Source organism: Nanorana parkeri, unplaced genomic scaffold (genome assembly GCF_000935625.1).
Source record: "Nanorana parkeri isolate BGI_ZX_2015 unplaced genomic scaffold, ASM93562v1 scaffold551, whole genome shotgun sequence".
NCBI classification, from domain to species: domain Eukaryota; kingdom Metazoa; phylum Chordata; class Amphibia; order Anura; family Dicroglossidae; genus Nanorana; species Nanorana parkeri.
This window is the reverse complement of record NW_017306819.1, coordinates 1,003,489-1,028,687: the sequence shown is the minus strand read 5'-3', so window position 1 is coordinate 1,028,687 and position 25,199 is coordinate 1,003,489. Positions and strand designations below refer to the sequence as shown.

The window sequence follows — 25,199 nt, the reverse complement described above, 5'->3', positions numbered from 1 at the left end:
CCCATAAACCAGTGCAAGCAGCAACATCCAACTACAGCAGCTCCTCATCCTTAAGCCCATCCTGTCTGCAAGAGGAACAGCATAAAGAGAGAGTTACCATTTATACCCCTCCCAGCAGCCACTAATACCCTCAGCTGGGGCAGATCATTACCACACCCAGTTGGCTGGCTCATTCAGCATTAGGCTGGGCACACACCTTACAACCATCGCAAGACTTTTGTCTTGTGATGGTTGTAAGGTACTTAAACAAACGTACGATCTGCCTATCTTGCATAGGCAGATCGTACTTGCGATGATCGCAAGCCACGCCCCCTGAGGGGCGGGCTTCCGATGACCGCAATGCCGAACGGGCAGTGTGCGCTTGCGTACAGGCCCGTACGGCTTTTATCGTACAGACATGCCACAAACCCGCCGAACATCGTACGATGCTCAGCGGGTTTTCGAACATGTCCGTAAGTTGAAAGTTGTGCGACCTTACAGTAGTAGAGGTCGCACGGCTTCTACACACCTTACGATAATCGTACGATCGCGGGATTTCCCACGATTATCGTAAGGTGTGTGGGGACCTTTTAAGGGTAAGATACATGGTTGATTTTAATCTGTTACTGTTGAGAGATTTAACCACTTGCTGGATTTCACCTCACTGGAGCTACACAGGGGAATTTTATTAGCTCAATCCTGTTACTAAAATCGATAATTTCAATGGGGGGCCTTAATGCAACAAACATTAACATGCAAACGTCTCCTGTGTAGCTCTAGTCCAGGGGTCTCCAAACGTTTCAGTACAAGGGCCACATTGTATATTTCACATCTATTTATGGGGAAAAAAGTATCCGTTTTATTAAAGAATGAATAAAAATGACAAAAATGCATAATCCTCCCTTACATGAAGGAATGCCCAGCAGAGCACCCCCGCATACACTGCCAGCCAGCTAGGGGTCACTGTGGACCATATGCATATGTATAGTCAGGGCCGTATCTACTCTCTCTGCTGCCCAATGCCAGTTTCCTCTAAGCGCCCCCCTATATGCAGGCTGCATACAAGTGATCTTGGAGACATCACCAAGATCACTTGTACAAAACAACTTCCCCGCTGTACATTTATCTCTGCTTGCCCAAAGCAGGGCTAAATGTAGAAAACAACTACCCACGCAGCGCCCAGAACTGCATGTCCCGGGCATCAGGAGTTAGAAATTCCACACCCCTGCTGCCCCTCTACTCCCTGCTACCCCTCTACTCCCTGCTACCCCAAGGCTGGGCCTCGGTTGGCCTTGTGGGAAATCCGGCCCTGTGTATAGTGCTAACCCCCAATGAAGACGCTGGATAGATCGGCCCCTCCTAGCCTGTCTAGTGTTCACAGTTTCATAGGCACCCCTAAAGCACTTATAGACCCTTCAGTGGCAATCAATAAACCGAGTTCCACACTGATGATCTGATGTTTAATGAACTTGTGTTGAATAACTACGGGAGAGAGGATCTGAACACCTGCTGGGCCCATTATGAGGGTTACCACAATCCTTGAGCTGAGTTCCTACGTCTGTACACTGGCTGTGCCCATTGTGAGAGGTTCCCACCACACCTGTGCTGAGCTCCCGGGTCTGTACACCTACTGTGCCCATTAAATGAGGTTCTTACCATACCTGCTGGTTTTTAATTTTTTTTTTTATATTACCCAGAATGTGACAGGAGGAGCTGAGAACACACAATGGTGGACGTGGACACCCAAAACTTCACTTTTGGATGGACTGACTTTAAGTAATAATAAACAAGACATTACAGCAATGCAAGATCTAAGCAGCTCCCAGTGATAGATCTCATTCAGAGAGCACAGCATGTATGTCACTGGATCAGTGTGCGTCCTGGGGTCCATGGAAATGAATGGTAATGCAAAGGGCTCATTCACATGTTACATGTGTTGATACTAAGGATATGCAATGGTTTTGTGCACCTTCCCAGTTCGTCTGAGTTCCCCCAACATTAGTTGGTACACATTATTTGGCATAATGACGCCCTTTGCATGGTCTGAATACATTTTCAATGGGCCCTAAACACACGTCAATGGACCAGAAGACACATGGCAATATTCTTTGCAACATAGGTGTTTCCGGTTAAGTTCATTTATGGACATCATTGCATATATAAACACACAGTATATTCCACAAGAGCCACAAATTATATTAATCCATTTTGTGTGCACCAAATGCATTAACAAACCAGATATTACTTTGTAACAGTAGCAGTGATATGATAACTGGCTGTCCAGAGAGCAGAGCTGTGAGAGGGACCCAGTAAGCTCCACCCACTACAGGCCGCCTTCAGAAAACTGGGTGGAGACAAGAGAGGGCGGAGGTAAGACCAGTGTCACCATCATGTACCTCCTTAGAAGGAGGGTGCTTTTCCAGGAGTGGGGAGCCCCTGGAAAAACACCTTGTCTCCATGCCAATGGGGACAAAGGCCGTTTCCCCCACAACCTTGACCTGGAAAAGCACCCAGACCCGGTGGTTGTGGGGAGTCTGCGGGCAGGGGGCCTCATGTGCATCTGGGTACCCCTTTTCATAAAGGGGGCACCCAGATGGACCCCCCTTGTGAATGGGTAAGGGTTACTTGTACTACTCATTCACTAAAGGGTTAAATAAAATGTAATTAAACACACCACGCCTTAGAAAATGTTCTTTTAATTGAACAAAACACATATTTTTGACAATTCCTTTATTTAGAATAAATTAAAAAAACGTCCCACAAAGTCATTCCAGCGTCGGCTGACAACTGGGAAAAAAACCCCGATGCAATGTTTCCATCGGGCAGTGGGCAGAAATAGGCAAAGCCTGCGATTGGCGATTTAAAAATGACATACCCAATAGCAGGCTGACTAATGCTCTGCCCACTGCCCGATGGAAACATTGCATCGGGACCTGTCAATGCAGGTCTATTGATGTCAGTCAATAGACCTGAGAGAACTTTCTCCCAGGTCCGCTCCTCTGTGACTGACATCAGGCAGTGGGCGGAGCATTAGCCAGCCTGCTATTGGGTATTTCAATTTGAAATAGCCAACAGCAGGCTCTGTTTCTTTCTGCCCGATGGTCAGGGTTGTGGGGAAGATTCCGTTGTCCCCTTCGGTATGGGGACAAGGTGTTTTCCCTGGTATGGTGGATGGAGGGGCTGCTCGCTCATGTCCTCCCTCCCCCTTTCCTGCCAGGCTGCTACCCGTATTAAGGGTTTTTAGGGGGACCCCCAATTTATTTATTTTTCTTACAGTTAGGGTTCCCTATTAACATTCCTACTAGACCTAGAGGGTCTGCTATGAATTGGTGGGACCCCATGCTGTTTTTATATTATTTCTGTGAACAATTAAACACGTTTGTGTATTCTGTGACAGCTGTCGGATTCTTTACATTTGGGATGAAGCCGTTACAGAACACGGATCTCAGCTTCTTTCAAGATTTACATTTAGTAACATTTTTCTGTTACTTTGTCTTCATTTTAGACACAAGTCAGAGGGCGTTAAATGACAGTTCTGCCGCTTATGTTCCCTTTCCTAATAAAATTCGGACGTATCCCAATTTCATGATCAAACAATTGGAATCATTACGTTCGTCATTCGGATGCATCCAAATTTACAGGAAATTTGTACAAATTTCAGTTCAGAATGAAACGAATTGCACATCTTAGTTTAGCTTCCTGAACACCTCACAGCACTCTTCCTCAGTAGTCAAGAGGCCTCATGCAAATGGACATCTCGAAGGGCAGATTTGCTCACAGTTAGATTTTCATGTAGAGGAAAGTGCTGAGATTCAGGGGCATTTTTTTTTTCTTGTATGTAATTTTTATTGAAGAATTTTCAACAATACATGAATAAAGGCAGGATTTATCGCAGACATATCAAGGTCACAACGACAAAGTCCTGTATGATATAGGCAAGTAATAAGACAAAACAACAATAAACACAGCTTAGGCAGCACAATCACTATCGGAACCATGCCACATCCACTAGGTAGATCTGATCTCTAGCAGTAGAAGGGGCATAATATGCATCAAGCTAGTTAACACATTATCGGGGTGGGGGGGCATCAAAGGACATCCAGGGGTCCGAAGGATGCAGCCATTTTCATCTTGAGATACCATTCCGTATCTTGAGACATCTTGGCGCTTCCCTGAGGGTAATTCTCAGCTCAGAAATGAGGTCCAGGTGGTTAAAAAAAAATCTGTCAGTGTAGGAGTAGTTGTATCAAGCCTCAAGTTTCTCTAGGGACATCAGCTTATGGAGTAATTCTTTCAGAATTGCTGAGGGAGGGGGTAGGTGAAAGCACGTTCGTTAGGATGGCCTTCTTGGCAGCAATAATGCATATGTGTTCCCATCGGGAGGGTCATTATAGGTGGAGGAGGGAGTAACAACGTGGAATAGACAGAGGGCTGGGTTAGCATATCTATGAGTGTTGGAACCTGCATTCATGTAAGCTATAACCTGTGACCAAAATAGCTTAAAGGAGAACTATGAGGTGGGTGCTTTTCCACTCACCTCATATAGTTCTAGCCGACCTGTGACAATGAGACTGTCACAGGTCGGCTCAGTAGATCGGGAGGTGAGCGAACACATACCGGCGTTCACTCACTTCTCGATCCTGTCACAGCTCTCTGCCGTGACACGGGAGGGACTGGATTCCCCCTCCAATCCTCCAGCGCTGCCACTGTTAATGAGAATAGCTCGCAAGGTCACTAGGACCGTAAACGTCATGAGGTCACTAGGACCGTAAACGTCATGAGGTCACTAGGACCGTAAACGTCATGAGGTCACTAGGACCGTAAACGTCATGAGGTCACTAGGACCGTAAACGTCATGAGGTCACTAGGACCGTAAACGTCATGAGGTCACTAGGACCGTAAACGTCATGAGGTCACTAGGACCGTAAACGTCATGAGGTCACTAGGACCGTAAACGTCATGAGGTCACTAGGACCGTAAACGTCATGAGGTCACTAGGACCGTAAACGTCATGAGGTCACTAGGACCGTAAACGTCATGAGGTCACTAGGACCGTAAACGTCATGAGGTCACTAGGACCGTAAACGTCAGACACCCCCATCCTGTAAAAATGTTGGTCCATCACCAGTGTAGAAATTCCCATTGCTTTCATCTCAGTAAGTAGTGAGGGCAGAGTGAACCCGATGACAGACCACAAAGGGTGGAACAGACTACTTAAAAACCCCAACCTTTTTGGATTGCTAGTTTATCATACTCATTTGATTTGATATTTGTTATAATTTATGTTCTACAAGATATAACCAAAAACCTCACGTTCTGTCCCCATTAAACAAGTAACATATTCCTTCAATAATTATGTTAGAAAAACCTGACAATACACCGTACAAGTCCCTCAGTAAACCCCAATGTTACAGGAAAGCAGCAAGAAAGTACATTATGGCATCTATAAATAAGAGACCGGATTAAATGAGAATTGTTTTATTTGTCCACAGACAGCACATTGTGTGGCTTTGTCAGAGACTTCCCAATTGACACGGCACATACAAGGACAACAAGAAGACTGAGACATCCGACGGCCACCAACACCCAGAGCTCCACAGGGGCAGACTCTTCCTTTGTCATTTGAAGTGCAACATCGCTTTGTTTTGGCCCAATCACAAGGAGAGGTCCCACAGTGGTCACGCTTTGTCCACCTTCTATGTGTGGTTCTGCAAGAGAAAACCCATCGGGGGGTCAAGAGGCACATACAGATTCTGTACACTTCCATTCAATTAATAGATTAGTCAATTCAACATTTGCTTAAGCGTTTAGAAAGTTAAAACCCATTATAGACCTAGTCACATTAACCAAGAGTTGAACAGAATAGTGGGCATGTTACAACCCTCTCGGGTTATTGTACAAGCATTGAGATCTCCATTCCTAGTAAGATTATGTGGCAAGTGAGGAAGAGTTTCCACTGGGAGCACAAGGCAGCCATCGGGTTTTTAGCTATGCTCCCATATAGCTACCCTTGTCCATCAGATCTGTTCATCTGTGGAGTCTTAATATCCAAGTCACCTACAGCCATACCATTATTGTATAGAGCAGCTGCAGATTAAAACTCACCATCCAAGGCTTCCCTCTTTCCAAATGCTCTCAGTCTTCCAAATCTGGTCCTTCCTCCTGTCATCAGATTAGGGTTGCTGCAGGTGCCTGTTGTCTGACAACACTGGCAGATATTGCTGGGGCCCTCAACTCCAGACCAGCTGGAGAAGATAAGCAATTGTCAGTATCACAGTCTAGATTTTAAGAATGAACATGCGGTACATTTTTGGTAAAATCAACACTGCTGTAAAGTGGCTTGACATTTTGTTATGGAGGTGAAAGAACTTGGGAGCTCATTCCCAGCAGATATAGTACACTAAGAGGTAAAGTGTCAAGTGCCTAATAGAGGCAAATCTGAGACTACATCCCTTCAATTAAGACAAGCATTCAAACACTCAGTCTGGAACTGAAGGGTGCTTTTAAGCCCAAATGCTATTCCTCTTCCTGCAAATATTGTTCTACTTAACCAAGTGGTGCTCTTCAGCAGCGCTGCTGTGACCTAGTATTTTTGTCCCACCATCTCATTTTCAGCAAGATTAGGTGCAATAGCATACAAGGTGTCAACACAGCTTATCCCTTTAAGGGGGGACTCTGATCACCTTGGTGGAGATTTGCAGCCAACACCAAGGTGTCCCTTTTGGAAACAAAAACCAGAGGCAAGGCACCATACCCATAATGCTGAATATGCTGGTACCGGAGGAGCTCAGGTGTGACTGCTTGGGTAAGATGTTCCCTCCTAGACAGCCATGTAACCAGTGTAGATGGTATAGGAAAGGCCCTGTGAGACAGCAGAGGCTACCTGTGCATCATTACACTTATCAATATTTCCAGCTGTTTTAAAACAGTTTTAGGAAACCAGCAGGTTGGTTCAGTCATTGATTCAGGCACAGTTCTATTGCAGAAGGTTCCTTTATTATACATTTGGAGGTCTAGATGCAGTTGCTATGGTACAGTAACCAATAGACAAACCACCATTTTAATACAGTCTCACCCATTTGTGGCCTTGCTGTAGGAACAGGCTTTGTTCATGGAATCCGGGACCTGGGTGGCTGCAGCAGCTCTCAGGTAACAGGTTATGTAGATCTGAAGGGAAAGATTTTAATAGGTCATCAGTTCTTACAAGGTATTCCATCTGTTGCAACCAATTCAAATTCTCACCAGAGACGCATCATTTCCTAGGAAGCGGAAGACATCTACTGTGAACTGTAGGTTGTCTGGTTTGACCCTTGGAGTCACGAAGGCTGCAGAGGAGTCCTCTTGCATTCCATCTACCAGACACCTGTAGAAGATGGTCAGTTAGAAAGTGGGGTCATTAGCCCACCACCATTGGGGTTTATTAGAGCAATGACCCTTTGCCCAGGTAGAACATACCCATTGTCTGTAATGATGTCATAATTAGGAGAAGAGCTGGCATCAGGAGATATGGTGGCCACACATCGGTCAATAAACAGGATCAGGCCAATATGGTTCTGAGTGTCCACAGAGGCCTCTATGTAGAGAATATTGCCCAACTGAAAGACTGAAGAACTTCTAGGGCCACTCCAGTCCTCTGCAAGTATAGCAAAATAATTAATAAATCCCAGCTGCCTCCCATTACACCTCTTCTATCTTCCTCATCCAACTCACCAGCCATCAAGCTCAAAGAAAAGGACAGCCTCTCTTCTGAGGACACTGTGGTGCTGAATGGAAGCCATGTTGGCTTAATGGCCTTGCTGCTCACATTACCATGCCTATACAGAGAACAGAAGCATCAGTAACAAGTCAATTATAATCATGTGATTTCACAGATCAATATTGTGTTTAAGGAAAGTCCCATCTTGAAGGGAAAAACATTAGTATGGTAGCCACCATTGTTTTCTTGGTTGCAAGCTTTGTCAGAACTACATTTTCCAGGAGTTAATTGACACAAAATTAGCATGAACTATAGTCTACATTGGCTCCATTCTTATTGCCTGACTGACTCAAATCAGAACATGCCTGAACCCTGTACCCTCTAAATTTGAGTATGCATAACAGCTACAATATTTTCCCCAGGGTGGTTTTAAGACTAGTATTGACAGCTTGATAAACTCCTGCACTACCAAAAGGACATTGTAGAGATATTCCAGATGTTAAAGATGGTAGATCCCACTCTTATCCATGAGGCCATCTAAAGTTATAGAGACTCATAGGAATCCCACCATTGTCAATGCTAATACTTCTAGTTTTTCCTAGCAACAGAAGTCATTATCAGTACAGCCTAAAGGCTAGTTTGTGGGTACAGGCTACAAGTCAATAGTCGAAGCATACCCCATGCCAAAACGTGGGCCCCATTTAGACTATAGTTCCGGAACAGGTTGCCAACACATCCCAGCCAAAAAGACATGGGCTAAGCACATCGAATTATGGTGAATTGCATGCAAGAGTTTGTTACGGGGCCCTCACTCAGAACGTAGGCAGAGCCAGCGCTATGTGAGGGTGCAGAAAGATGCAGACTGGGAGGGGGGCCTCTGTAAGATGGCCACAGTGGCGGTGATCACACCTCAGCGCTTCCTCTCCTCCCTGCAGCTCTGAGGCTGCAGCGGCTGGGAAGAAAGAGATGGAGCGCCGAGAGGTGTGATCGCCACCTCAGCAGCTGTCTTATGCCCCCCCCCCCTCCCAGTCCACATCTTTCAGACGTTATTAATCTGAGTTGCCCCATTCAATATGCCTGTTGCTTGCGACTATATTGAGTGGGGCACTCTGATTAATAACGTGCTAGATTAGTCTGACCCTAGTTTATTTTAATACTTTATTGCTCTGTAGTATGTGTATAGGGAAATGCCGCAGGAGGTGCATGTACAGTAGAGCCTTCTCAGCCAAACCTCTTACTATTAAGTAAACCAGTAGTCAGGTCGTTGGAGGTTGACAGAACACCGGTCTTTACTAGATGCATCATGCTGGACATCGCTAGCCCTGCCCCCCCAGAGGAAAAGGGCAGAGCACCTGATAGAACATCAGATGATCTACATGCACTGTAAGTCTCCGCACTCTGCGTCACACTGCACAGCCTCACACCACTGAGCTCCACCTATACTCTGTTACATTACCGACCCCTGCACCTCAGCAATTTAATTTTTACATTGATTTGGCTGCATTAGGTCCTGTGCAGTAGCCTTCTGAAGAAACACGCAACGCCTGCTTACAGGGCTTCTGCCGCCTACACATCTCCCCCTTCTGAGACCTTCTGAGACCTTCCACACCCCTGATGAGACATCAGCCTTGTACCCCGTAGCAGAGTGCCAGCACAGAGAATGTACCAAATTATACTGTCATGCTGCGGTGTTGTATAATGTATTGCCGGGATTTGTAGTCATCCATAGATGGTATTCGGCATTAGAGTGTAAGCTTCTCTGCACAGAGACTGATCTGGCTAGTGTGACTATGGGGGGACATTAGAGTAAGCTACTTTAGTGCAGAGACCACTGGGGGGTTATGGCCAGTGTAATCCAGTCCCAGCACCCCCCTCCCCCTCCCTTTTGAGCAAGAAGGGACAGTAGGAACAGAGGGAAGATGTGGGAGCAGGGGACAGTGGTAGCAGAGGGGATGTGGGAGCAGGGGGGGATGTAGGTGACAGTGGTAGCAAAGGAGATGTGGGAGTAGAGGGGATGAGGGGGACAGACTAGAGGGAAGATGCCGGAGCAGGGGGATGTGAAGGACAATGGGAGCAGAGGGGATGTGGGGGATAGTGGTAACAGAGGAGATAGTAGAGGGGATGTAATGCTGTTAAATCTGCCCTGTTCTATTGCAGACTCACCGATAGTAGTAGCACATTATGGGGACCACAGCTGGGTTGGTTCTGACGATTGGAATGGAGGAGGTTGGGCTGTAGGTCAGGCTGGAAGTGTAGACCACCCAATCTTGAGTCATCTGCAGGAAAAGAAAAATACTTCGAAAAATGTAATAAAGTTTTTTTACATTTTTCCTTGTAGCATTTTGCCTTCATATTGTTTTATTTAACTTTGAATGCACCTCTAAACATGGCTAGGGAATAGACAAAGCACCAGTTTCCTAGCGCAGGCCCCCCTTCCCTCCTTACACATCACAACCCTCTCCTGGGAGTGTTTAATTACTCCATCCCTCCCTACACAACCTTGTGTGGCTGCTGGGGGAGGAGTGAAAGGAATGCTATAGATTGTAAGTTAAGTGTGTAGTGCTCACCCCCAAAGCTGCTAGAATAACTGGGTCATCACTAGTTTGTCTAGGGGTTTTGGTATTCAGCTGCCCCATTAGCATTGGAGAACTATGAGGCGAGTGAAAATCACTCAGCCTCAGTTCAAGCCGACATGTGAAACTGTCACAGGTCGACTCCATAGATCGGGAAGTGAGCGAACACATACCGTCGCTCAATCCTGCCGCTGCAGAGAGGAGTGACTGTTACTCACGGCTCCCCGCAGGCATTCCCCCCCCCTCCCACCACTGACTGGCGGAATGGACGGGGGAGGGGGCAGGTACAGCTGGCTCCGTCTCTAGATGGGCAGAGCCAGCTGTCAATAACGCAGCTGGGTGGATCTCGACAGTAATGTCGGGATCCGTCCCGGCTGCGGCGGTCTCAGTATACCGCGGTCTTTGTAGCTCGCGGTATACCAAGCTTTGGGTCACGGGAGTTTGTGTCCTCCTGTGACCCTTAAGAGAACCATGGGGAAAAACACTTACCCCCATGGGGAAGAACCCTCTTCTAGTGCCAACAGAGCTGACATCCATGCCAAAAGTATAATCTGAGAAAAATTATTAAACATTTCACTCAGGGAGGGTATAGGTATCCTAGACATCATGGGTAGATGAGACTCCCCGGCCCATTTCAATAATTTAATGTAGATCCATTTGCAGTACAGTTGAATAAGGATAGTCAGAATCTTCAGTAGGAGAAACACTAGACTTGCGCCTGAGGCCCTCTATATTGCAGGTACCTCCAGCTTCCCTGGTTCTCCAGCAATAGCAGAGGCCTCGCAAAGGTTTTCCCACCCCCAGGCCTAGCTTGGGGAAAGGCTGGACAGAACCCCAACCTGGACTAACCCATGGCTGGAGCCAGACTAAAACTGAACATATTGCAATTCCCTGGAGTATACAAGCACTGTCCAGCATGCAACACTGGTTGAGGGAGACCTAATGATTGGCTTGTGAACTGTACACTCATTGGAGGTCCCACACTGCAGCAGTCACTCCACCCAGGTAGGTACAATCAATGCCAGAAGTCCTGGAAATAACCAGTTAAATGCCAACTATAATCCAGCCAGACTACAATTCTGGCAATCACTAAATTTCTAGCGGCCACCTCGCAAAAAGGTTATAGGGGCTACAAGTGAGAGCTGCAAGACAGCAGGGGCAGCTGTTATAGCCAAGATGGCAGCACCCAGCAGCAGTCTACAGACTTTTGGATGTCTACACAAGAGAAGCTTCTATAGGTAAACATGCCAAATAGGTTAAGTGCACATAGATCTAATGCTGAAGAGTCAAGCAACAGGGTCTCATTAAAGACAGCTTACAATGAGTGAAGACAAGAAAACCCCAAGAAAACACCCACACGTCTCAAAACCATGGTTGCCGATTAAGCACCAGACTAAAATCTAGCAAACTGTTGCCCTGACACTACTTTTCCTGCTCCCCATACTGTTAACCACTAAGTGCTCACAGGATCTTCTTCATCCAACACTCCGGTGGTTGCCATGTTGAGACCTGATTTCTTGTCCCACCTAGCCTGAGTTGCTAACCTTTGCCCTCCAAGAGATATGGTGCCCAAAGTTCAGGTAACCTTTCTTGCCAGTTAGGACTTGGATGCCATGGATTAGGGCTGCTCAATACAATGACAGCAATTTAGTTCTCCAGCTGTCTGCCTAGATCTGCATTACAAGATCTCAGTGCTTCATAAACACATAAGAGGATCACCACCTCCTATAAAGAGCCTGTGGATGGGTCCGCCACCATGATTGAGTGAATGTGGTGACCTGAGCAGAAGACAGAACAGCCAGCTTGGTAGTAACCCACAACCTTTAGATCAGGTGAAGCCAACAAGTTATAAATTAGTGGTTGAGAGTTCCTTGTACTGGGTAAATAAGAGGGCAGGGTCATTAACTCACGTAACCAATGACCAAAACAAGCACACAGCAAGGGAAGAAAATAGATCTGCTTGTCAGTCAACACTCCTATTAAAGCGACATTAAAGCCTCAGATTTTAACAAAATACTGTAATGTGTGCCTTAATGTAATCCATGGTTTCCCTTCTCTTTGCTACTCTTTTAAATCCGTATCTCTTCTCATGCTGGGCAGAACCTCTGTTTTGCAGCAAACTGCCTTGTCTCTGAAATGGATACATGGTGTCTGTATAGGTTCACAACCTGAGCCAGCACTACAGGAAGGCGCACTCAGCTGCAAAGGGAAGTTCTCCCCCAGCATGAGAAGAGATACGGATTTAAAAAGAGCAGGATTTAAAAAGAGCAGCAAAGAGAAGGGAAACTACCATGGATTACTGTAAGTCACACATTACAGTATTGGTTTATGTTAAAAAAATCTGAGGGTTTAAAGTGACATTAAACCCTCAAGATTTTTTAACATAAAATACTGTAATATGCGCCTTACTGTAATCCATGGTTGTGTTTTCCTTCTCTTTGCTGCTTTTTATTTTAAATCCTCATGTCTTCTCTTGCTTGGTGAGAACTTCCCTTTTCAGCTCAGGGCCTCTTCCTGTAGTGCTGGCTCAGGTTACAAGCCTATACACAGACACCATATATCTATTCCTCAGACAAGGCAGTCTGCTGCAAAACGGAAGTTCTGCCCAGCATGAGAACAGATACAGATTTAAAAAGAGGAGCAAAGAGAAGGGAAACAACCATGGATTACAGTAAGGCGCACATTACAGTATTGTTTTATGTTAAAAAATCTGAGGGTTTAATGTCACTTTAAGCTCCAGTTGTTGCTATAGGCATCACTGAAGTTAATGGAATACATAACTTTAAAGGAAGGGTTTGGAGTGAAAAGGTTAATGTAGAAAATTACCTGCACAGTGTTGCCACACTCCTGGAGGCCAATCTGGAAGATGACCATGTTGTCAGTACTTTGGGTGCTTGGCTTGCATTGTTGGGCTCCCAGGCTCAGATCGGAAGGTTTTACTAGCTTTCCATTCCCATACAAATCCCTCTGGACACTGACCTCCATGGTGTCCTCTCCACACTGGACACTGACAGAGGAAGGTCTAGTCTGTGGTTGCTGTCGGAGCATCCCACCTGGATGTCCAGCAGATGAACCCCAGTGGGACCCAGCTCTGGAAGCCCCAAACCCAAGCACAGGCTCATTACTGCCCCAATAAAGCTCTCTGGAACCCCATCTAGAAGGCACCTGGGCAGGCACAGCCCGCTGGTAGTTCCTCCACCAATCTGACTGGCGACTATGTCTAGCTAAGACGCCATCTCCAGCACAGCCCAATCCTGACCCATAAACCAGCACAAGCAGCAACAACCAACTACAGTAGCTCCTCATTCTTAAGCCCATTCTGTCTGCAAGAGGAATAGCATAAGGAGTGAGTTAGAGAGAGTTACCATTTATACCCCTCCCAGCAGCCACTAATACCCCCACCTGGGGCAGATTATTACCACACCCAGATGGCTGGCTCATTCAGCATTAGGGGGAAGATTACATGGTTGATTTGAATCTGTTGCTGCTGTGAGATGTAACCACGTGCTGGAATTCACCTCACTGGAGCTACACAGGGGAATTTTATTAGCTCAATTCTGTTAATAAAATCATTCATTTCAATGGGGGGCCTTAATGCAACAAAAAATAACATGCAATCGTCTCCTGGGGTCTCCAAACATTTCAGTACAAGGGCCACATTGTATATTTTACAACTATTCATGGGAAAAAAATTATCAGTTTTATTAACAAATGAATAAAAATGACAAGAATGCATAATCCTCCCTTACATCTAGGAATAACCAGCAGAGCACCACCACATACACTGCCAGCCAGCTGGAGGTCACTGTGGGCTAGATAATATCTTGTAGCATGCCACATGGGGCCCACGGATTGTAGTTTGGAGACATCCGCTCTAGTCTTAATGCTCATTTATACTGTTTTGCGCCTGTTTCAGAGCCTATTGCAACAATGTGTTGTATGCGTTATGGGGCGCACACTCAATGATGTCCATAAAGGAACTCAACAGGCAACACCTATGTTGCAAAAAAAATTGTCTTCCGGTCCATTGGCCTGTGTCTGGGGTTCGTTGAAAATGTATTCAGACTATGCAATGTATGTCATCATGCCATATACAGGGTAATGCATGTCAACTAATGTTGGGGAAACTCAGACGAGCTGTGGACTTGCACCAAACCATCGCACATCCTTATTATCAAGTCACCAGTACTAAGAAAAGATGTCCTTGAGTTGAAAAAAGTCCAGAGTTACAAGACAAGGCTACTAAATTTAAACATGTTCACATTGGAGGTGAGGAGATTGATGGGGGATATGATCTCCATGTACAAAATGTTCAATGGTGGCAGCAACATTAGCGATAAACTGTTTAAAATTAACTCCATTACAAAAACTAGAGGCCATCACCTAAAATTGGTGGAAAAAAAAATCCAGCACAAGGGGCGAAGGGGGTTCTTCACAGTAAGATCAGTTAGGGTCTGGAACTCACTGCCACAGGCGGTGATTTCAGCAAATAATGTGGAATTGTTCAAGAAACTTTTGGACGATTTCTTAAGGGACCGTAATATACAGGGGTACAGGTAATATACAGGGGTACAGGTAATATACAGGGGTACAGGTACTCCTAGAATGAGATCCTAATAGGTTGGACTTGATGGACTAATGTCTTTATTCAACCTCAAATACTATGTAACTATGTAACGCATGCATCATGTGAATGAGCCCTTTGTGTTACCATTCATTTCCATGGACCCCAGCACGCACACTGATCCAGTAAAATGCATGCTGTGCTTTCTGAATGAGCTCTATCACTGGGAGCCACTTAGATCTTACTTTGCTGTAATGTCTGGTTTAATATTACTTAAAGTCAGTCCATCCAAAAGTGAAGTTCTGGGTGTCCACATCCACCTTTGTGTGATCTCAGCTCCTCCTGTCACATTCTGGGTAATATATAAAAAGAAATTGCACAGGCAGAGTGAGAGCCCCTCATAATGGGCAAAACAGGTGTACAGACCCCGGAACCCAGCTCAGGGATGTACGGAATTCTTCATAATGGCCGCGGCAAGTCTACAAACCTGGGAATACGCAGGTGTTTAGAGTCATTGACCCAGCACAGGAATGGTGGGAACCCTCATTATGGCCACAGCAGGTGTGCAGAGAAGAGAGCTCAGAGCAGAGATTGTTTGAACCCCTCATAATGGGGACAGCACCAACCTCCCACCGACATCAATGATCGGCTTATTTTACTCCCACCAACTATAGGCTTTTATCATCCCATTGACACCAACAATGAGGCTTATTTTAATACACTGTCACCAAAGATTGGAATTATTTTACTCACACTTCCTCTACAGTGTACCCCCATGTCTTATTTTACCTAAACAAATAGCACAGCAGGGAGCCAAGATCCTACACTGCAAACCATATATCATGAAACTACCCTCACTTTAATGGCCATGCCACTTTTGCGTGCATCCCATGTGCCCCGGCTAGTGGCCAAATTTTTCTTCACTGATCCTTCAGTGGTGTCCTTCCTATTTCCCTTCACCCCATGTGTCCCTTCCTTCAAGGTCAAGCAAAACACATAACACACTCATCAATTCGTCACCAGCTTTACAGCAAGGTGCACACGGAATGGGCTTTAAACAGTCAAACAGCAAAAAGTTTTCCAGGCACACTCACAAGCCAGCATGTAAAACAACTTGTCTCACAACTAAGGTTAATAACAGAGGTTTGGATACACGTTTCTGCAGAAAATGTGAAAGCCGCACCAAGGCACCTTTTATAGTGCGGTCCTAACTCTAAACTATCAGAGTCTGCTTGACTGATTTGGTGCAGTGATGCATGGGGGTCTCAGCTGCCATTGGAATGTGCGGGATCCTTTGAGTCTTTGTGCCTTTAAGGGGGGTTGGGCTTCCTCCTGACAAACCTGCCCCCAATTTTATCTTCTGCCCCATGTGCTCCAAGATGGAGACTCTGATAGTTTAGAGTTAGGACCGCACTATATAGGAGGTGCCTTGGCGCGGCCGTCACATTTTGTGCAGAAGATGTGTATCCAAACCTCTGTTTTTAACCTTAGTGGTGAGAAGTTTTTTTACATGCTAGCTTGTGAGTGTGCCAGGAAAACATTTTGCCCTTCCTTCAAGGTGTCCCTTATAATTATTTCCCTGCACCCCATGTGTCCCTTCCTTCAAGGTGTCCCGTATATTTCACTGCACCCCATGTGTCCCTTCCTTCAAGGTGTTTATCATTATTTCCCTGGGCCTTGTGTGTCCCTTCCTTCAAGGTGTCCCTTATAATTATTTCCCTACACCCCATGTGTCCCTTCCCTCAATATGTCCCTTATAATTATTTCTCTGCACCCCATGTGTCCCTTCCCTCAGTTATTTCCCTGCACCCCATGTGTTCCTTCCTTCAAGGTGTCACTCAATCATTTCCAAATGTTGGCAACTGTGTTTAAATTTAATTGGTCACCTATACTCAATGCGTGGTAAACTGAAATATCGCACATTGGCATGCATGTGGTGAGACCCTTCAATATACCAGAGCACTCTGATTGGGCCCAGAGGCTTTTAGGTGTAGTAGAGACACTGTACTTCCAGAAAACAGTGCTGCTTGGGGTGCACTAAAATTAAAAGTGCATTTTGCTGCTTTGCTTAGATGTGCTGGAGCACCATTCAAAATTCAGAGCATGTAGACTGGGCCAGCTTGCATTACAATGAGATGTTGCAGGAGGCAAGGCTATCAGCAAAGCCACTGCTGATTAAGCCTGTAGCTTATTGATCATCACCTGGCCATACCTAGCCCCACCCACTGCCTTCTGGATTGACAGCATCACCTCTGTAGAGGGAACACTCCCAGTGAGCTGCAGTGTGGAACAGGGGAGCTTGTGAGACACATGGAGGATTTGGCGTGGTAAGTGAAGGTAAAAGGAAAGTGTGTTTCCTATGAGGCTTATGCATCACATAGTAGCTGACTTGGTACTAATTTAGATTGTCATACATAAGCTCTTAGTTGTACTTTAGGTGATGTGGAAGGGTACCAGCACTATATAAATAAGACATCAACTACATTTATACTACAAGTATACATTTGTATCTAAAAAATTTATGAAGTGTAAGCACAAGTTGATGCATTTATAGCTTTCCGCCCTAGGGTGACACTACTGCATCTATGAAGGCAGCATTGCCTGCCTATGCCAAGACTACAAACAGCTACCTGCTCCATAACTAGGTATGCGTGTTCTGTAGCCCTTCAAGGTGTACTTTTCCAACTAGCATTGAACTGCAGCTCCTGCAGTTCTGTTTATATACTTCTTGAATAATATGTACCATTGATGTTTATTTTGTGGGCCAAAAGATTTCCATACACAACATGTGCTTAGACCATTACACAATTAAGCTCATTTTAAATTCAGTCCCCAGTAAGAACTCTAGTTTTGTATAGAAGGTTTAGACTGCCACTGTTATTGAGAATATCTCACTTGCATCCTGTGACGTTAGGACAATTCACATGATGAGGTCACAGACAGTAATGGCCTCATACACCCCCCTCCTGGAAAAATGTTAGCCCATCACCAGGGTAAAGTAGTAAGCACAGAGGCAACCAAATGACAACAGACCAGAAAGTTTTTTTTTAAACCCATTCTTTTTGGATTGCTAGATTATACTCATTTGATATATTTCATAGTACTCTTAGGGTTCTACAAGATGTAACCAATAGCCTAATGTTCTGTCCCCATTAAACAAGAGTAACATTTCCCTTCAATAAGCATTTTAGAGAAACCCAACAATACACCCATGTACAGATCCCTCAGTAGACCCCAATGTTACAGGAAATCCAAGTACATTATGGCATCTATAAATAGGAGACCAGATTAAATGAGAATTATTTTATTTGTCCACAGACAGCACATTGTGTGGCTTTCTCAGAGACTTCCCAATTGACACTGTACATACAAGGACAACAAGAAGACTAATACATCCGACGGCCACCAATACCCAGAGCTCCACAGGGGCAGACTCTTCCTTTGTCATTTGAAGTGCAACATCACTTTGTTTTGGCCCAATCACAAGCAGAGGTCCCAGAGTGGTCACACTTTCTCCACCTTCCATGTGGGGTTCTGTAGGAGAAAAACATTGGGAGGTGGTCAAGAGGCATATAGATTTCTGTACACTTCCATGCAATTAAGAGGTCAATTCAGCTTAAGTGTGCAAAGTAAAAACCCCATTATAGACCTATAATGGGTTGAACAGAATAGGAAAGGGGGAGATTATAACCCCACCCCAGGTTTTTATTGCCATCCACTCCTAGTCAGTCAGATTATATAGCAAGCGATTTTCAATAGGAAGCACAAAGCAGCCATTGGGTTTTTAGTATTATCCCATATTGCTTTATTCATATCTAGAGATCACCTACAGGCATACTGTTACTGTATAGAGCAGCTGTAGGTTAACTCACCATCCAAGGCTTCCCTCTTTCCAAATGCTCTCGGTCTTCCAGACCTGGTCCTTCCTCCTGTCATCAGATTAGGGTTGCTGCAGGTGCCTGTTGTCTGACAACACTGGCAGATATCGCTGGGGCCCTCAACTGCAGACCAGCTAGAGAAGACAAGCAATTGTCAGTATCACACCTATTTTCAGAATGAACATTTAAATTTAACTGCACAGCTGTAAAGTGGATTGACATTTTTGTTATAAAGGTACGAGTTTGGGAGCTCATTGCCAGCAGATGAAAGTGCACTAGAGGTACAGTGACAAGTGCCCAATAGAATCACATCTGAGGCTACATTCCTTCTATTAAGACATGCATTCAAGCACTCCAGTCTGGAATGGAAGGGTACTGTCAAGCCCAATTGACATTACTCTTCCTGCACATAATGTTCTACTTGCCTAAAAAGTGATGCTCTAAGCAGTGCCCCTGTGACCTAGTTTGTAGTTGCACTTGGGTCCCACCATCTCATTTTGGCAAGATAAGGTGTCTGAGCGATGGGATTGCCAGGGGTCAGCACAGTTTATCATTTTAAAAGGGGGGGGGGGGAATCCGGATCATGCTGGTGGGAATTTGGAACAAATACCCTTTGGGACCAAGGAGCATATGCAAGGCACCATACCCATAATGCTGACTATGCTGCTACCTGAGGACCTCAGGTGTGACTGCTTGGCTGTCTAGAACAAACATCGTAACCAGTGTACATGGAATAGTAAAGACCCTTGGAGACAGTAGAGGCTACCTGTGCACCATCCACTAAATATTTCCAGCTGTTTGAACAACAACATGGTGTTTTCCTAAAGCTAATAGTGTAAAATCATTGGTTCAGGCACAATTCTTGTTCAAAAGATTCCTTTATTACACATTTGAGGTCTAAATGCAGTTGCTATGGTACAGCAACCAATGGACACAGACTACCATTTTAATACATTCTCACCCATTTGTGGCTTTGCTATAGGAACAGGCCTTGTTCATGTAATCCGGGACCTGGGTGGCTGCAGCAGCTCTCAGGTAACAGGTTATGTAGATCTGAAGGGAAAGATTTTAATAGGTTATCAGTTCTTACAAGGCATCCCATCCGTTGTAACCAATTCAAATCCTCACCAGAGACGCATCATTTCCTAGGAATCTGAAGACATCTACTGTGAACCGTAGGTTGTCTGGCTTGACCCTTGGAGTCATGAAGGCTGCAGAGGAGTCTTCTTGCATTCCATCTACCAGACACCTGTAGAAGATGGTCAGTTAGAAAGTGGGGTCATTAGCATGAGCCCCCCACCATTGGTGTTTTATTAGAGCAATGATCCTTCTCACAGATATTAGAACATACCCATGGTCTGTAATGATGTCATAATTAGGAGAAGAGCCAGCATCAGGCGATATGGTGGCCACACACCGGTCAATAAACAGGATCAGGCCAATATGGTTCTGAGTGTCCACAGAGGCCTCTATGTAGAGAATATTGCCCAACTGAAAGACTGAAGAACTTCTAGGGCCACTCCAGTCCTCTGCAGGTATAACAAAAATTAGTAAGTCCCAACTACCTCCCATTACCCCTCTTCTTATCCTCCTTCAACTCACCAGCCATCAAGCGCAAAGAAAAGGACAGCCTCTCTTCTGAGGACACAGTGGTGCTGAATGGAAGCCATGTTGGCTTAATGGCCTTGCTGCTCACATTACCATGCCTATACAGAGAACAGACGTGTTAGTAACAAGTCATGAACTAGAATCATGGAATTTCACAGTCATGAACTAGAATCATGGAATTTCACAGATCTATATTGCATTTTAAAAAGGAAAGTACCATCTTGAAGGGAACGTTTTAATCAGTATGGTAGCTGCTATTTAGTGGGTTGCAACTCTGGTCAGAACTACATTTTCCAGCAGTTAATTGACACAATTAGCATGAACAATGGCAGTCTTCACTGGCTCCATTCTTGTTGCCTGAAAATGATGCAAATCAGAACATGCCTGAAGCCCGTACTTCATATGCATAGCATAGTGTGGTTTAAAGACTGTATTGACAGCATTATAATACCTGCACTACCAACAGGACATTGTGGAGATATTCCAGATGTTAAAGATGGTAGGTCCCACTAGGGCCAGACTATGAGCATCATAGGCCTGGTGCTGAGGATTTTGGTAGGCCTTTTTTTATGGCAATGGCGATTGTCACCGGGGCACTCTTCCTCATGCTCGGGCTGTGATTTGTAGTCTCTCTACAGCTTGGAGTCAGTGGTGGAGTGCCATGGCCAGGCTGCAGATGCGATCCTGTTAGATCTGCCACTGACTCCAAGCTGTAGAGACTAGAACTCTTAGCAATACTTTATACAGCAATGCAGAATAATTCAGTGCAGCACAGGCTGCATTTCATTTTTCTGTCAGTGTTCTTTAAAAGCTTAGTAGCAACTCACTAGGCCTGAGTGAGGAATATCCATTAATATATCCCAAGAGATCCCCAGAAAAGGCACGGATGCATTTTCCTAATGGGCACTTATTGCAGTGATATAGATCGAATGGAACGTACTCACTTGTGTTTAGAGCAGTATGTAAGAGGAAGCTCAGTGGGTCAGATGGCAGAAAACCTGACTGGGATTTTAACTGTCCCCTACTCTCCCCAATGTTTTTAGCTTTAGCTATTGACTAGTACGAATGCAATGTCGTTAGATCTGCCCTGTCCCCCTTGTGTAGACTCACCGATAGTAGTAGCACATTATGGGGACCACAGCTGGGTTGGTTCGGACGATTGGAATGGAGGAGGTTGGGCTGTAGGTCAGGCTGGAAGTGTAGACCACCCAATCTTGAGACATCTGTGCACAGAAAAGTAGAATGTTACTTTGATTTGGCAGCGCTACACATGACAGACATGTGACACAGCCATTGTTAACCCATTTCCAAAGACTAGTCATCTATCATGCCAATAAAGATTCAGCAAGTACTTAACTTTTTACAGTTCACAAGCTCCAGGCCAGTGACTGAGCTTAACAGCCTGATGTAGAAAAATAGCAGACCCCATATCTTATTACAGGTTTAAAAATAAGCTCCACTTGTTGCTATAGGTAACACTGAAGTTACTGGAATACATACAATCAGGGCCAGATTAGCTGTCCCTGCCGCCCCAAGGCCAGATCCCGCAATGCGCCCCCTCCCCGTCAACCGAATCCGCCCCTCCCCCCCAAATCAACAGAGAATGTACGAGCGGATTCCCCACACTACATTTAGTCCTGCCTTCCCAAAGCAGGACTAATGTAGAAGGCAACTTACCCCCGGAACTGTATATTCCAGGCGTCGGGGGGACTCCACACCGCTGCCGCCCCTCAGTGCCCTGCCACCCTGAGGCCTGGCCTCGGTGGCCTTGTGGGTGAATCCGGGCCTGCATACAATATGGAACTTTAAACACAAGGATATGAAGTGCAAACATTAAAGTGTAGAAAAAATTACCTGTGCAGTGTTGCCACAGTCCTGGAGACCAATCTGGAAGATGACCATGTTGTCAGTACTTTCGGTGCTTGGCTTGCATTGTTGGGCTCCCAGGCTCAGATCGGAGGATTTTACTAGCTTTCCATTCCCATACAAATCCCTCTTGACACTGACCTCCATGGTGTCCTCTCCACACTGGACACTGACAGGGGAACTTAGAGTCTGTTGTTGCTGTCTGAGCATCACACCTGGACGTCCAGCAGATAAACCCCACTGAGCCCCAGCTCTGGAAGCCCCAAACCCAAGCACAGGCTCATTACTGCCCCGATAAAGCTCTCTGGAACCCCATCTAGAAGGAACCTGGGCAGGCACAGCCCTCTGGTAGTTCCTCCACCAATCTGACTGGCGACTATGTCTAGCTAAGACACCATCCCCAGCACAGCCAAATCCTGGCCCATAAACTAGTGCAAGCAGCAACAACCAACTACAGCAGCTTCTCATCCTTAAGCCCATCCTGTCTGCAAGAGGAACAGCATAAGGAGTGAGATAGAGAGAGTTACCATTTATACCCCTCCCAGCAGCCACTAATACCCCCAGCTGGGGCAGATCATTACCACACCCAGTTGGCTGGCTCATTCAGCACAAGGCTGGGCACACACCTTACAACCATCGCAAGACTTCTGTCTTGCGATGGTTGTAAGGTACTTAAAAAAACTTACGATCTGCCTATCTTGCATAGGCAGAGCGTACTTGCGATGATCGCAAGCCACGCCCCGATGATCGCAAGGCTTCCGATGACGGCAATGCCGAACGGGCAGTGTGCGCTTGCGCACACCGGCCCGTCCGGCTTTTATCTTACGAACATGCTACACACCCGCCGAACATCGTACGATGCTCGGCGGGTTTTGAAACATGTTCGTAAGTTTAAAATCGAGGGACCTTACAGTAGTAGAGGTCGCACGGCTTCCACACAACTTACAATAATCGTACGATCGCGGGATTTCCCGCGATTATCGTACGATTATCGGAAGGTGTGTGGTGACCTTTAGGAGTAAAGGTGCCCATACACCTTACGATTATCTTACAAATCTTTTTTTATCCGGTGATCCTGCCCCGATTATCGCAAGGTTCAATCAGCGGTAGTTAAAAAAAACACCTGGATGAATTGCGGTAATCGACCGCACGTATTTTCGTTTGAGCATGAGCAGTGTTAATCGTTCGATTTTTGACGTACGGAAACGCCACCAACCTTGCGAAAATCGTACGATTGACCTGTGTCTGGGGCCCATTGAAAATGTATTCAGACCATGCAATGTGTGTCATCATGCCATATAATGCGTGTCAGCTAATGTTGCTCAGGCTTGGGGGAACTCAGACGAGCTGGGGACTTGCACCAAACCATCGCATATCCTTAGAATCAACACATGCAGCATGTGAATGAGCCATTTGCGTTACCATTCATTTCCATGGACCCCAGGACGCACACTGATCCAGTAAAGTTCTGGGTGTGCACATCCACCTTTGTGTTCTCAGCTCCTCCTGTCACATTCTGGGTAATATATATTTAAAAAAAAAAATTGCACAGGGATGGTGAGAACCCCTCATAATGGGCACATCAGGTGTACAGACCCGGGAACCCAGCTCAGGGATGGTGGGAACCTCTCATAATGGGCACAGCAGGTGTTCAGACCCAGAAACTCAGTGCAAGGATGTTCGTAACCCTTCATAATGGCCACGGCACGTCTACAGACCTGGGAACACGCAGGAATGGTGGGAACCCTCATTATGGCCACAGCAGGTGTGCAGAGAAGAGAGCTCAGAGCAGAGATTGTTTGAACCCCTCATATTGGGCACAGCACCAACCTCCCACCGACATCAATGATAGGCTTATTTTACTCCCACCAACAATAGACTTTTATCATCCCAATGACACCAACAATGAGGCTTATTTTAATACACTGTCATCAAAGATTGGAATTATTTTACTCACACTTCCTCTACAGTGTACCCCCAGGTCTTATTTTGTCTAAACAAATAGCACAGCATGGAGCCAAGATCCTACACTGCAAACCATATATCATGAAACTACCCTCACTTTAATGGCCATACCACTTTTGCGGGCATCCCATAGTCCCTGGCGGGTGGTCAAATTTTTCTTCACTGACCCTTCAGTGGTGTCCTTCCTATTTCCCTTCACCCCATGTGTCCCTTCCTTCAATGTGTTTCTTATCATTATTTCCCTGGGCTCCATGTGTCCCTTCCCTCAATATGTCCCTCAGTTATTTCCCTGCACCCCATGAGTCCCTTCCCTCAATATAAAAAGCAAAACAAATGACAAATGCACTCAACAATTTGTCACCAACTATACAGTAAGGTGCACACGAAATGGGCTTTAAACGGTAAACAGTAGAAAGGCATCATGGCACACTCACAAACCAGCATGTAAAACAACTTGTCCTGTCTTCCTCCTGACAAACCTGCACCCAATTTGAAATCTTCTGCCCCCATGTGCTCCAAGATGGAGACTCTCATAGTTTAGAGTTAGGACCGCACTATAAGAGGTGCCTTGGCGCGGCTGTGCGGCTTTCACATTTTCTGAAGAAGACGTGTATCCAAACCTCTGTTATTATCCTTAGTGGTGAGACAAGTTGTTTTACATGCTGACTTGTGAGTGTGCCATGATGCCTTTCTACTGCCTTCCCTCAATATGTCCCTCATAATCATTTCCAAATGTTGGCAACTGTGTTCAAATTTAATTGGTAATCTATACTCAAAGCTTAGTAAACTGTGAAATATCGCACGTTGGCATGCATGTGGTGAGACCCTTCAACATACCAGAGCACTCTGACTGGGCCCAGAGGCTTTTGGGTGTAGTAGGGACACTGTACTTCCAGAAAATAGACATGCAAAAGGACAGGCAGCATTTTTGCATCTGTGCTGCTTGGGGTGCGCTAAAATGAAAGTTCATTGTGCTGCTTTGCTTAGATGTGCTGGAGCGCCATTAAAAATTTGGAGCATGTAGACTGGGCCAGCTTGCATTACAATGAGAAGATGTTGCAGGAGGCAAG

General features: G+C 45.6%; 2 protein-coding genes across 2 annotated transcripts; both read right to left on the bottom strand.

Moving 5' to 3' along the window:
* Positions 1 to 31: 31 nt before the first annotated feature.
* Positions 32 to 13,269, bottom strand: LOC108791443 (zona pellucida sperm-binding protein 3-like). Its single transcript, XM_018561933.1, has 10 exons — positions 13,075 to 13,269; positions 9,839 to 9,951; positions 7,690 to 7,793; positions 7,435 to 7,612; positions 7,222 to 7,342; positions 7,055 to 7,146; positions 6,085 to 6,224; positions 5,524 to 5,687; positions 1,673 to 1,749; positions 32 to 65 (listed from the first exon to the last, which is right to left on the bottom strand). The coding sequence occupies exons 1-10, from the start codon at positions 13,231 to 13,233 to the stop codon at positions 32 to 34; spliced, it is 1,182 nt and encodes a 393-aa protein (XP_018417435.1). The 5' UTR covers positions 13,234 to 13,269.
* A 287-nt stretch (positions 13,270 to 13,556) lies between these two features.
* Positions 13,557 to 22,350, bottom strand: LOC108791442 (zona pellucida sperm-binding protein 3-like). Its single transcript, XM_018561931.1, has 9 exons — positions 22,153 to 22,350; positions 21,409 to 21,521; positions 20,293 to 20,396; positions 20,042 to 20,219; positions 19,819 to 19,939; positions 19,652 to 19,743; positions 18,685 to 18,824; positions 18,225 to 18,346; positions 13,557 to 13,571 (listed from the first exon to the last, which is right to left on the bottom strand). The coding sequence occupies exons 1-9, from the start codon at positions 22,309 to 22,311 to the stop codon at positions 13,557 to 13,559; spliced, it is 1,044 nt and encodes a 347-aa protein (XP_018417433.1). The 5' UTR covers positions 22,312 to 22,350.
* Between the last annotated feature and the right edge of the window lie 2,849 nt (positions 22,351 to 25,199).

Coding starts and splice junctions, on each gene's coding strand:
- LOC108791443 (XM_018561933.1), bottom strand. CDS start 13,233: ATGGAGGTCAGTGTCCAGAGGGATTTGTATGGGAATGGAAAGCTAGTA. Junction 7,613..7,689: donor TTCTTTGAGCTTGATGGCTG/GTGAGTTGGATG, acceptor CTATACTTGCAG/AGGACTGGAGTGGCCCTAGA. Junction 66..1,672: donor CTCCTCCTGTCACATTCTGG/GTAATATAAAAA, acceptor TTCCTCTTGCAG/ACAGGATGGGCTTAAGGATG.
- LOC108791442 (XM_018561931.1), bottom strand. CDS start 22,311: ATGGAGGTCAGTGTCAAGAGGGATTTGTATGGGAATGGAAAGCTAGTA. Junction 19,940..20,041: donor GACATCATTACAGACCATGG/GTATGTTCTAAT, acceptor CATCTTCTACAG/GTGTCTGGTAGATGGAATGC. Junction 19,744..19,818: donor TAGGAAATGATGCGTCTCTG/GTGAGGATTTGA, acceptor CTTTCCCTTCAG/ATCTACATAACCTGTTACCT.